The 14,007-nt window shown below is 38.9% G+C and overlaps 1 protein-coding gene across 10 annotated transcripts in view; it reads left to right on the top strand.

Moving 5' to 3' along the window:
* The window catches only part of FAM120C (family with sequence similarity 120C), a 135,132-nt gene that overhangs the window by 38,039 nt on the left and 83,086 nt on the right, over window positions 1-14,007 (top strand). For 4 of the 10 annotated variants that reach the window (XM_029240895.1, XM_029240894.1, XM_029240893.1 and 1 more), the window contains 5 exons: window positions 7,080-7,182; window positions 7,751-7,827; window positions 8,273-8,553; window positions 9,930-10,203; window positions 10,831-11,002. In XM_029240895.1, coding sequence (XP_029096728.1) covers window positions 7,080-7,182; window positions 7,751-7,827; window positions 8,273-8,553; window positions 9,930-10,203; window positions 10,831-11,002 — 907 coding nt within the window. Of the gene's footprint in view, window positions 1-6,442; window positions 6,522-7,079; window positions 7,183-7,750; window positions 7,828-8,145; window positions 8,554-9,929; window positions 10,204-10,830; window positions 11,003-14,007 lie in introns of those variants that run through there. The other 6 variants (XR_003796402.1, XM_029240897.1, XR_003796405.1 and 3 more) reach the window with 6 other exon arrangements.

Raw genomic sequence — 14,007 nt, 5'->3', positions numbered from 1 at the left:
TGGTTTCCTTTGCTGTGCAAAAGCTTTTAAGTTTCATTAGGTCCCATTTTGGTTTTTATTTTCATTACTTCAGGAGGTGGATCAAAAAAGATGGCTGCAATTTATTTCAGAGAGTGTTCTGCCTGTGTTTTCCTCTAAGAGTTTTTTAGTATCCTGTCTTACATTTAGGTCTTTAATCCATTTTGAGTTTATTTTTGTGTATGGTGTTAGGGAGTGTTCTAATTTCATTCTTTTACATGCAGCTGTCCAGTTTTCCCAGCACCACTTATTGAAGTTGGTCATCTCTTTTCTGCTGTAGAACCCATCCAATGAGTTTTTTCTTTTTAATTCTGACTATTGTATTTTTTTTCAGGTTATTTATTTTTTTAAAAAAATTACTTATTTATTTTATTTTTGGCTGTGTTGGGTCTTAGTTGTGGTGTGCGGGCTTCTCTCTAGTTGTGGTGTGTGGGCTCAATAGTTGCAGCGCGTGGGCTTAGCTGCCCCACAGCATGTGTGGGATCTTAGTTCCCCAACCAGGGATTGAACCCATGTCCCCTTAACCACTGGACCACCACAGAAGTCCCTGAGTTTGTTTCTTTTTGTTTTGTGTTTTAATTTTTATTTTATAGTGGAGTATAGTTTTTTTATTTTTATTTTTTTAACTCTTTATTTTATATTGGAGTATAGGTGATTAACAATGTTGCATTAGTTTCAGGTGTACAGTAAAGTGATTCAGTTATACATATACATGTAGCTATTCTTTTTCAAATTCTTTTCCCATTTAGGTTGTTACATAACATTGAGCAGAGTTCCCTGTGTTATACAGTACGAGTATTGTATTTTAAATTCTAAAGTTTCCGTTTGGTTCTTCTTTTTTTTTTTAACATCTTTATTGGAGTATAATTGCTTTACAATGGTGTGTTAGTTTCTGCTTTATAACAAAGTGAATCAGTTATACATATACATATGTTCCCATATCTCTTCCCTCTTGCATCTCCCTCCCTCCCACACTCCCTATCCCACCCCTCTAGGTGGTCACAGAGCACCGAGCTGTTCTCCCTGTGCTATGTGGCTGTTTCCCACTAGCTATCTATTTTACATTTGGTAGTGTATATATGTCCATGCCACTCTCTCACTTTGTCACAGCTTACCCTTCCCCCTCCCCATATCCTCAAGTCCATTCTCTAGTAGGTCTGTGTCTTTATTCCCGTCTTACCCCTAGGTTCTTCATGACATTTTTTGTTTTTTAGATTCCATATATATGTGTTAGCATACAGTATTTGTTTTTCTTTTTCTGACTTACTTCACTCTGTATGACAGACTCTAGGTCCATCCACCTCACTACAAATAACTCAATTTCGTTTCTTTTCATTTGGCTCTGCTTTATGTATTATCTTTCTTTGCTGAGATTTTCTTTTTTTTTTAGTTTTAAATTATTTATTCTTATTTTAAACCTACTCAAAGAATGTTTTTCTCTGGGTAAAAGAGAAGCAGTGAGGATAAACACAAGCAAAATTTTGTTCTTAGCAATTACAGAATTTAAACAGTGGAATGACAGTCTTTTTCAGGGTCCTGACATTTAGGTCGAATTGATTTTGATTTTATGTCTGCTAAATATCACCTACTACATATACATTTTTTTAAAGTTGAGTTGAGAATTAAAGTGAATAGAGAAAAAGTGTGATCTAGGAGAAAGGTCCTAAGGTCTACTTATTTTTGCTGAGATTATCTATCTTTCTGTTTCAAAAGTGTTTCTCCTACCTTCAAGCATTTTTATAAAGCTGCATAATGTCTTTGTCAGATAAGTTCAACATGTGTGTCATCTCAGTGTTGGCATATATTGATTATTTCCATGCAATTTAAGATTTTCCTGGTTATGCCCAGGCCAAGTAAATTTGGATTGGACATTTTGAATATTATGTTTTGAGGTTCCTAGTCTTATTTCAATATAGTCGGGAATGTTGACAGTTTTGTTTTAAGAGGCAATTGACCCATTTAAGTTCAGACCACAAGTTCTCACCATCCTACCGTGGGCCTTGGTTTCAATGTCAGTGCAATTTTCAAAGCCTTTGCAAACCTATTTGGATCAGTCCCATGAACGCCACCCAGTTGCCAGTCTGGGACTTGGGCAGTGGTTTATCTGTTCAGTTCTCAGAGTCTGTGGTCTGCTGTTTTAAGTGTCAGATCCACACATGTGCTGCTCCCTCTTTGCAATCCCTTCAGTACTTCCCGGTTCATTGGGCCACCCTTTTTCAGCGTCTAGGGCCAAGCAGCAGGAGGACAGAGAAAAAGCATTGAAGGCTCACTCCACCCTACTGAGACCACTGCTTCTCTGATCAGAGAGGAAGTTTCCTCATTCAGAGATTGAGCTTCCCGCTATTCCCCTATTGCCACTGCTGCCACCACAGGTTTGTTTTAGGCTGGCACACATGAGAACAGAAAAAAGGAAAAGAAAAATGGGGGTATTTCCATACATTTTCTTGAGTTTTCAGAGACCCTTTTCCCACTCTTCAGGCCAGAACTGGACTAGGGTTTCTCCTGGAGCTCTCTCCACATCAGTGGACGCTTCCAGATTTCAGGCTGCATTGTGTCCACACCAGGGGACATTGGAGAAAAAAGAAATGCTAAACTCACCCTTGGTTTGGTGGTACTTCGAATTCTGGTCTTCTTCCCAGAGTCTTCAAATAGTGGCTCCTGGTTTCTGTAACTACCTTCAGTGGGAACAAAGTGGAGGGTACTTACCCCATCTTATCCAGAATGGAAACCTCTCTATAGATGTTTTTAAATGAATAAAGAATGAAATCAGTGTTTGATTTTGGGAGCATAAGTTTTCCTAACGAAATTTTGTGATAGCACTGTCTAACACCCACTAGTTCACATTTAACTTTCTGGCACAATCATAAAGAGTGTTTTTTTTTTTAAATAAAAAGTATACTTGGGCTTTATTTTCCCAAAAGGCTTACATTCTGTTGATATTCAAATCATTCTCTTTTCAAGTGTCTTGCCTGCCATCATCTTTCATAATTCTCTCTTCCACCATTGATGAACACTAACTACAACAGATCCTCATTGGTCCGTGGCTTCTACTATGATGTGAGCAGTCCTCTATCATGTCCCTTGACTATAGGAAGTCCTGACATTTATGACAGATTTGCTCATTCACTTTGTTACTTTGCATTGCGCTCTCAGCTGTTTTCATGAGATGATTAGGAAGAGAGTGACTCACAAAAAGAGAAATTGACATGTTGGGTAGGGAGAGATCCTAGTGTTAAGTAGGGGATACTGTTTAGATGGAGAATAAATTTTCCTTCCAATTTTTTATTGTAAAATACACGTAAAATTTACCATCTTAACCATTATAAATATACAGTTGAGTGGTATTAATTACATTCATAATATTGTGCAACCATCACCATCATTCATCCCCATAACTCTTTTTATCTTGTAAAACTGAAACTCTGTACCCTTTAAATGATAACTCCCCATTCTCTCCTCCCTCCCAGCCCCTGGCAACCACCATTCTACTTTTGGCCTCTGATTTTGACTACTTTACATACTTCATATAAGTGGAATTATACAATATATATTTTTGCAACAGGCTTATTTCACTAGCATAATGTCCTCAAGGTTCTTCCATGTTGTAGCATGTATCAGAATTTCCTTCTCTTTTAAGACTGAATAATATTCCATTGTATATAAATGTAGGAAAAGTTTTGTAAGTGCTCAATTGAGTGGTGAATATTTTTAATGTTATAGCTTTTGCTTCCTTTTGTAGCTTCATGAGTTTTGGAACTTGGATAATGACTATTCTTAATAACAAGAATCCACTTTTCACTAAACAAAACAAAACAAAATTTTTTAATAGAGACTTTGCTTCTAATTCCACCCTAAATGTTTCACAGTATTTCCTAGTCCTCTTTATATGTATGTTTTGATGTGGTAGTCATCTCAGTGTAGTCATTTTTAGCCTGCTTTTTTCACTTAACATTATGTTTTAAGCCATTTTTCTTTGTTGTATAATTTTCACAAACATTTTTAACAGTTACAGAATTATGAGAGCTCTTTTAACAAACATACAAAAACTGCTAGGTAATAGTGTCAAAGTATGGGGTTCTACTCTGCTACTTCTGGCCTCTGTGGATCTTTAAAAGAAAAGGGCAGGACTTAATTAAATATGATCATATATAAAATACTGAATGAACTTCTATAGATAAGGTCCCATGTTAGACAGTAGGATATAAATGTGAATAAACCATTCTTTGTCCTCACAGAACTTGAGGTTAAATGGGGAGGTAGAAGCAAATAAATAAGTACAACAAAGAAAAAAAACACAATAAAGTTTTCACAGAAGGAGAGATTTCATAGAATTGGTGCCTCTTTAAGGAAGAGTAAATGTTTGCCTTTCAGGGCACAGAACAGAGTGGTACACTGAGGTAAGTACACATAATTCAGTATTTCAGGGTATGGGGCCATAGATCTATACTCACTGACATATAATAGTTTATAAGACATACTGTTAAGTGCAAAAAGCAATTTGAAAAACAATATGGTAAGATTCCACTTATGTGAAAAAAGCAAAACCATATTGGTGTACATATATATGTGTGTGTATAAACACAGCAAAAGTTAGGACACATACCAAACTGGTAACAGAGGTCACTTTTGGGGAGGGGAGTGGATACAGAGGTAGAGATATTAAGGAAGATTCTGTATATGGCTTGTATGTCTTAGGAGATTGTTTTTAGTTATTATTATGTGTTATTAAATATAATAGGGAAATAATAATGAATATATAAATAATGGAACCTTGATGCAATGGAATGTTATTTACCTGTCATTCTGTAAGTCAGTAATTTGCAAACATTCTTTAGATTTGAAACCCTTTTTCAAACAATTATGTCCAATTTTTGAAAAAGGAGAGGATATTTTGTTTCTAAGTGAGGCTGGAGGACCTGGAGATCTTGATATCTGTATTTGTGTGCCTGCATGCAGGCAAGTAAAGAGATCTGGAATGCTGTGTAGATCTTAGAGTGTTAACAATTACAAACTCTGAGAGATAAGATTATAACTGTTTAAATTTTTCTTTTTTATTATATCTTTTAATTTTCCTATAAAAAATAAGTGTTATAGTTAGGAGATGATTTTTTGTAGAAAATATTCAACACTGAGGCTATAGGGTGAATTGGGCCCTCTCATGCACTGATGATGAGAGTATAACTTGAGACATCTGCTTTGGAAAGAGATTTAGTATCATGTGTCAAGAGTCTATGAAAATGACCATATCCTTTGACCTAGTAATTCTACTTCTAAGAATATGCCCTATGAAATAACCCAAGAAAATTATGTAAAAATATGCTCATCAGAGCATTATTTATAATGAGAAATTAGAAATGACTTTAATATCTTATATTCTATTTGATGAAATATTATGAAGGTCATAAGTTATATTCAAGAGGATTTGAAAATTACATTGGAAAAAGCTTGATAAGGAAAAGCCCCTTCTCAATCAGCCCCAACCCCGCAGAGGTAAACGGTATTTTCTATCACCATAGATAAGTTTCGCTTCTACTTGAACTTTATATTTACTCTTTTGTGTGTCTCTTCTTTCATTCATTATTATGTCTGAGATTAGTCCATGTTGTTGCATATATCAGTCCTTTGTTCTTTATTACTGCACAGTTTTTTATCATATGAATATGCCATAATTTATCCATTCTTCTGTTGATATACATTTGAGTTATTTCCAGTTTGGAGCTATTAAATAAAGCTGTTGTTAGTATTCTTGTTCATATTTTTTGGTGGACATATGTACTCATTTCTCCTGGATAAATTCTTAGGAGTAGGATTGCTGTGCCATATGGCAAATATATGTTTAACATTATAAGAAACTGCCAGACTGTTTTCTCAACTCTACCAATATACATTCTTACAAGCAGTGTATTGGGATTCCAGTCACTCTGTATCCTTGCCAGTGCTAGATATTTATAGTCTTTAATTTTAGCCATTCTGGTGGATATATAGTGATTTCACATTGTGGATTTTGTATATGTTTAAGAGGTTCTGGTTGTAATATTCATACCTTTTGAACCAATAATTCCACTTTGGGGACATTTTCATATGGACATAATCTGAAATCCAGAAAAACTTATACATGCATATATGTTCTTTTCTGTGTAAGTTATAATAGCCAAATGTGAGAAATAACCTAAATGTCAGGTATTAGAGAAGTAGTTAAATAATTTATGATATATGTATAATGATAAAATATTCAGCCATTCAAAATTATCTTGTAGTGTAATGAAAGCAAGATATGAAATTGTACACAGAGTACGGTATCAACTATAGAAAAAATATGTGTATTAAAATAGACTAGCCATACTTCAACAAAAAAATGTATTTTAAAAATTAGTGGAGGGCTTCCCTGCTGGTGCAGTGGTTAAGAATCCGCCTGCCAATGCAGGGGACACGGGTTCGAGCCCTGGTCCGGGAAGATCCCACATGTTGCGGAGCAAGTAAGCCCGCACGCCACAACTACTGAGCCTGCACTCTAGAGCCAGAGAGCCACAACTACTGAGCCCGCGTGCCACAACTACTGAAGCCCGTGCTCCTACAGCCTGTGCTCTGCACAAGAGAAGCCACCGCAATGAGAAGCCTGCTCACTGCAACAAAGAGTAGCCCCTGCTCGCCGCAACTAGAGGAAGCCTGCACGCAGCAATGAAGACCCAACACAGCCAAAAAAAAAAAAAATTAGTGGAAGGAAGCACACCAAAATATCTTTGGGTGATGGTACTGTGTAGTTTTTTTCTCCTATCTTTATGTATTTTTTCTAATGATCATGTGACCATTTTAGAATAGCACAAAATGTAAGTAAACTTTATTTATTTATTTTTAAACTTAGTTTTTTTAAGTATTCCATCTTTTATGTTCTATAATGCTCTCTCCCTACCTAAACTTTTCTGCAGCATGAAAAATTGCTCCCTTGGGTTTCTTTAAACATTTGATTTCTGCTACTGTTTTGACTCTCAAATTATAAATTGCATGACAAAGACACTCTCATGTTATTTCTTCTTCTGAACATTTGATGTTCCAACATCCAGTCCAGGACAGAAGATAAAATAGAACGATTCAAGAAAGCAGTTGAGTACTATTCAGTCACAACCAAACTCTCTTCGCTGCCAGTGGGTCCCTCCTCCTTTCTAGGTAAGGCTTCCATTTGACCCCGAGCTGCTCTGTCTATAGAGGAAACTGAGTTAGTCCCTCAGGAACTCCTGGGACAGAGTGGAATCACTTATTTGTATTGCACCCTTCTAGAAGTCATTCCTATTTGATAGACATCCTTTTGATTTCCATGTAATAAGAGAGGTGACATGAAACAGGGCCCTCATTTCTTGAATTTATAGATGGGATCCAACGCTATTTCCTTAGCTTGGGCTTCTTCTGGTGCTAATCTCCGTTGTGGCCTGGTATATGTAAAATTGCCCTGTGTGTGGGGTCAGGCCTGAGTTTGAATTCTACCTCTGCTATGTACTAGCTGTGTGATCTTTGCAAGTCACATCTGTATGAAATGTGGCTCAGGATACCTCCTTAATAGGGTTGTTATCAGAAGAAATAATTTATGTAAGGTTCTTGGCATGGCACATAGTAGCTGTTCAATAAATTGTTAACTTATTTATTAATAATAATTTCTCAGGTGTTTTGAGATTAGCAGAATATAACAGGGTACAGTTATTAGGATTGACTAAAGGATAGCCCTTTCTCTTTGCTTCAGGTTTTCGGAATAATCGACTTGGAAATCCTCCTATTCCACGAAATCAAATGGGCACTATCTCTGCTGGAAAGCCAATGGTAAATATCTTTTAAGAAGCTTGACACCATTTGATAGCATTAGACTTGGGTTGCTTCCTGATTTTTATAATCTGAGTTAAGGAGTTAGGGTGATTCAGTATTATCAGAATGTCAGTACTATCAGAATGTCATGTTCTCAACTTGAGGCTGGCAGACTCTGTAAAGAAAACATCCAAATCAGTAACCACTAGGGCATTGTGAAGGTAAATTAGATAATGTTGGAAGAATGGTTCTAGGAGACATAGATTTGTCCATTGTCCTGCCTTTGGAGGATTCTGTCCATACATCACTGTTAGAATTATTTCTTGTTATTCTCAGTAGGTTCTTTGTATCCAAACAGTTCCAGCTACTGGCATCATCCACTATGTCACAACTTCTGGGGAAACCATCTTGGAGCCTGGTAAAATGTTAAATAAAGAGCTTTTCTGTCTGTTTTGTCCTTTAGTTTTCTCACCACGTGCCCCAGCAAATGAAATATCCACCACCATTCCCAGTGGGACCCAACTCCTCTCTTCTCTTCTCCCCCCATGCTTTGGGGGAATCCCATGCTTTTTCTGAGGATCCCATGCTGCAGGACAGCCCCTTTGCCAGTTGGGCTGTCTCTTATGATTCCTCTGCATCCCAGTTTCCCAATTACCTGACTTCCAAAGCCTCACCTCCTTTGGGACCAGACTCTTCCCACTCCTCTTCCTCTGATGCTGATGAGCCAAATGGAGCCAGCTCTGAGTAAGTATCTGTACAGGCACCCCAGGGAACAGAATTCTGAAGCATCTGTATTCTTTTGCGGTAACCTAGGTAGGGAATGTGGGAAAGTGTATGTTCCTGGCTTTTCTCTGTGACTCTTTGCTCTTAAATGAAGTAGGAAAATTCTCTCTATGCTTGGCTACTTCATGCTCATCTGGACCCTGTACAAGTGGTAATTTTCAGATACCCAGGCCACTGAGGTAGAAGGCAGCATAGCAGCTGGTTAGGGAAGCCCTGGTAGGGGTGTGCTATGTATCATGTCTATCATCTCTCAATTTGTGAAGGGGAGTAGGTTGAATGGAAAAAAAACTTGAAAGACTTTATAGAGTTGAGGTATTGGAACAGTTGAGTATGCAGTTATATTGCTTGGTAACTAAGACAGGGTTCTGAGGATTAAAACAGTGAGATTTTATATAAGCTCATTTGTTCTTAGATTATTCCTCCAAGCAGATTATTCCTGGGAGACAGAGCTGCTTTGAGGGTTTTTTGGGTTTTTGTTTGTTTGTTTGCTTTTATATTTATTTATTCATTCATTTATTTTGGCTGCACTGGGTCTTAGTCGCGGCATGCGAGCTCCTTAGTTGCGGCATGCAGGCTCTTAGTTGCAGCATGCATGCGGGATCTAGTTCCCCAACCAGGGACTGAATCTGGGCCCCCGGTATTGGGAGCATGGAATCTTACTCACTGGACAACCAGGGAAGTTCCTGAGATTTTAAATTGTAGTTATTTCCTTAGAACATGAGCAGACTCTAAACATGGCCTCTTATAAGGTATAAAGGATTCAGAATGGTTCCCATGACTTTTAAAAAAAATTTTGGCTCTGTTGGGTCTTTGTTGCTGCGTGTGGGCTTTCTCTAGTTGTGGCGAGTGGGGGCTACTCTTTGTTGCAGTGAGCGGGCTTCTTATTGCAGTGGCTTCTCTGGTTGCAGAGCACGGGCTCTAGGCACACGGGCTTCAGTAGCTGTGGCACGTGGGCTCAGTAGTTGTGGCTCGCGGGCTCTAGAGCACAGGCTCAGTAGTTGTGGCACACGGGCTTAGTTGCTCCGCGGCATGTGGGAGCTTCCTGGACCAGGGCTTGAACCTGTGTCCCCTGCATTGGCAGGCAAATTCTTTACCACTGCACCACCAGGGAAGCCCGGTTCCCATGACTTTTGATTGCTTTGGTTTATATCAGATGAAAGAAGCCAGGAAGATAGTGATGGCCACTGAGAGGAAAGGTATCAGGTCCAGTGCTAACCCAGTTTCCTGGCTTCCAAAGGGTTTGTTAAGATTCCTTGGAATCAGAACAGGCATCTTGAGTTGGAATGTCGTTATCAACCCCCCTTCTCTCTTCTACACTATCTTTTAAAACCTTTTAGTCACATCACAGAAACACTTCAGCAGCAGCCTGGATGGGAGGATCCAAATGGTGACAGAGGGTCTTGGGTACAGCCTATCGATGCTGGAGTTTCAGATGCCAGCCTGGGTGATGGTGAGCCCCACATCCCATCTCTGCTGTCTATGTCTACGAGGAACCACATGGACATCACCATTCCACCCTTACCTCCAGTAGCTCCAGAAGTCTTGCGGGTTGCTGAACACAGACATCGAAGGGGTCTTATGTACCCATATATCTACCATGTCCTCACTAAGGTGAGAGAACACATCAACACCTACCTCCCTGTTCTTAACATTGTACTTCACACTTCCTAGGACTGTAAGTTACCAGAGAAAATTCTGATGATTGTATCTGAAAGGAGATCAAGTGTGCTGGGGCCCCTCATTGTATCAAGGGTCTCTAGTGAGGTGAGACCAGCAAAAGATGGGACTGTGCAGTAAATGAGGCCTAGAAGAGAAGTATAATTGTGAGATTTTGAAGAAGATAATGCACCATGTTTGTGGACTCTGGTCTAGGGATGGACACACTCTAAGAAGAGGCATTATGCCCTTGTTCTTTACCTCTCCATCTACTTTTCCAGAGCTATTCCCTTCCTCCAGTCTTACCATACAAATCTATCCCTCAGCAAAATGTCTAAGATGAATTTTCTCCATTTAGTCAGCTGTAGATAGTCATAGCAGAGACTTTAAAAATGGAATTTAGCTTTTAAGCTGCCTATGGTCAGTTCGGCTTGTTACAACTTTTTTTAGTCTGAAATTCTGTCTAAATACAAGTAGAAAATTTAATAGCGAGGCTACAGTTCATTACTGTTTCTTCTCAGCTCAATTCCAAACCTTGAGGTAACTCATTTTCTCCTTTCTCCTGTACCATTTTCTCATTAGGGTGAGATTAAGATCCCTGTATGTATTGAGGATGAGTGTAACATGGAGCTGCCTCCAGCTGCTCTCCTGTTCCGGTCAGCTCGTCAATATGTATATGGGGTCCTTTTCAGTCTGGCAGAGACACAGAGGAAAATGGAACGCCTGGCCATACGGCGGCGGTTGCCTGTAGAAGGTATGTGTGGTTCTAGCTTTGACAGTTCTCTCAATGCTTTGACTCAGGGCAAAAATGTCTATGCAAGTACATCATACTTTTGGCTATGGAATAGTCTTTAAGAAAGTGCATAATTCACCGGAACATATACTGGTATGGGAAATGCATTGACTTAAGCCCAAATTCTTTAATCCTTAGGCATTCAGAGTGACTATTACTTATAAGAGCCATGCTGGACTTTGGGAATGTAGAAGTGTATCTGACACAGTCTCTCCTCCTCAGTGAGGTTTCTGTTTTGGGATTTGATCCTGTAGGTAATTGGAGCCATTGAGATGTTTTAAGCTGCAGAGTGATATGGTCAAATTAGCATGTTCAAAAGAACCAACTAGATTTCTGCTTCTGGGAAGATGGAATAGATATACTTTTCCCTATTCCTCCTGCTAAATAAAAGTAAAAGCTCAGGATATTATATACAAAACAAGCACAAGATACTCTAGAAGGTGAACAGAAGGTGACAGATTGGCTAAGGGCCTTGGGATCCAAGGAATGCTGCAGTAGTGAGTTCCCTGGGTTTTCTTTGTGCCTTATATATCCCAGACTGTGTGCAGGACAAGCTGGCAGCCCAGAAACACCAACAGGTGCAGACCAAGAAAAGCCTGCTCTCTCTAGCCAAAGTACGCAGCAGGAACAACCTAGTAATACAGAAACCTTTTAGATAATAACTACTCTATTCCAGCCAAACACTAGAGAAAAACTGTAGCCCACTCTTACCCCTACCAGCAAAGGCCAAATGAAGAACCTAGACTTCTACTATTGCCAGACTGTAAGAAGGTATACCACCTGCTCCTGCTGTGGAAGTGTCAGACAAGGGCACATTGGGAGTTAGGACTTCTACTCCCACTTGGCAGTAACGAGACAGCATCCTCCTTCACCCACCAGAGTGGTGTCAGAAAAGACCTGCTAAAACACAAAATTTAAATGAGATCCAGAGTCTCATAAAATAATACCCGAAATATTAAGGTTCGAATTGAAAATCCCTCATCATACCAAGAACCAGAAAGATATCAAACTGAGATCTCAAACTGACTGAGGAAAGAAAATCAATAGATTTGTGTTATCCATAGAAAATCAAATCACTGTAACACAAATGACTGAATTACCTGATAAGGATTTCAGAGCAGCCATGAGAGAGGAATTCTTTGACAAACAATTCTGAACATTATTTTCTTGGGCTGTGCTGTATGGCTTATGCAGTGAAAGCACCAGGTCCTAACCACTGGACAGCCAGGGAATTTGCTGAACATTCTTGATACAAATTAAAAATAGAAAGTCTCACAAAGAGATATAATATACAAAAGAACAAATGGAGATTAAGAACTAAAAGATACAATAACTGAAATAAAATACACAAAAGATGGGTTAAACTGCAGATTGGAGACAACAGAGAAAATAATCAGTGAACTTGGAGAAAGAACAATAGAAATTATCTAATCTGAATAACAAAGAAAATAGACTGAAAAATGAACAGGGATCAGTGGAACTATAACAAAAGATCTAATATTCGTGCCAATCAGAGTCTCAGGAGGAGAGGCGAAAGAGGGTAAGGCTGCAAAAGTACTCAAAGAAATAATATATAATATTTATATTTAATAACTTAAATAAATATTCCCAAATTTGGCAGAACCATATGCCCACAGTGTGTATCTGTTAATCCAAAACTCCTAATTTATCCCCCCCCTTTCCCCTTTGGTAGCCATAAACTTGTTTTCTATGTCTGTGAGTCTGTTTCTGTTTTGTAAATAAGTTCATTTGCATCATTTTTTAGATTCCACATGTAAGTGATATCATACGATATTTGTCTTTCTCTGTCTGACTTATTTCACTAAGCATAATATTCTCTAGGTCCATCCATGTTGCTGCAAATTGAAGAATTTCATTCTGCACATTTTTTATGGCTGAGTAATATTCCTCTGTGTATGTGTGTGTGTGTGTGTGTGTGTGTGTGTGTGTGTGTCTCACACCTACTTTATCCACTCATCTGTCAGTAGATACTTAAGTTGCTTCCGTATCTTGGCTATTGTAAATAGTGCTGCTATGACCATTGGGGTGCATGTATCTATTTAAATTAGAGTTTTCATCTTTTCCAGATACATGCTGAGGAGTGGGATTGCTGGATCATATGGCAACTCTATTTTTAGTTTTTTAAGGAACCTCAATACTGTTCCCCATGGTGGCTGCACCAGTTTACATTCCCATCAACAGTGTAGGAGGGTTCTCTTTTCTCCACACCCTCTCCAGCATTTATTATTTGTAGACTTTTTTTTTTTTTTTTTTAGCGGTACGCGGGCCTCTCACTGCTGTGGCCTCTCCCGTTGCGGAGCACAGACTCCGGACGCGCAGGCCCAGCGGCCATGGCTCAAGGGCCCAGCTGCTCCACGGCATGTGGGATCTTCCCGGACCGAGGCACGAACCCGTGTCCCCTGCATAGCAGGCGGACTCTCAACCACTGCGCCACCAGGGAAGCCCCTATTTGTAGACTTTTTGATGATGGCCCTTCTGACTGATGTGAGGTGATACCTCATTGCAGTTTTGATTTGCATTTCTCTAATAATTAGGGATGCTGAGCATGTTTTCATGTGCCTTTTGGCCATCTGTATGTCTTCCTGGAGAAATGTATATTTAGATCTTCTGCCCATTTTTTGATTGGGTTGTTTGTTTTTTCAATATTGAATTGTATGACCTGTTTGTATATTTTGGAAATTAAGCCCTTGTCAGTCTAAAGACAGAAAAATTATTGAAAGCAGCCAGAGAGAAATGATGCTTTATATATAGGGGAAAATAATACATATAAAGGCTGATCTTTCATCACTAGCCATGGAGTCCCTTCTGCCACAACATTTTCAAGGGCCAAAAACAAAATTGTCAAGGGCCAAGATGGTGGAGTAGGAAGACCCTGAGCTCACCTCCTCCCATGGGCACAACAAAATTGAAACTATTATGGAGGAACTATCCATGATAATGACCTG

This window comes from Monodon monoceros, unplaced genomic scaffold, assembly GCF_005190385.1.
Source record: "Monodon monoceros isolate NGI ecotype Baffin Bay Population unplaced genomic scaffold, NGI_Narwhal_1 Super_Scaffold_22, whole genome shotgun sequence".
NCBI lineage: Eukaryota > Metazoa > Chordata > Mammalia > Artiodactyla > Monodontidae > Monodon > Monodon monoceros.
This window is presented reverse-complemented; position numbering and strand designations above follow the sequence as displayed.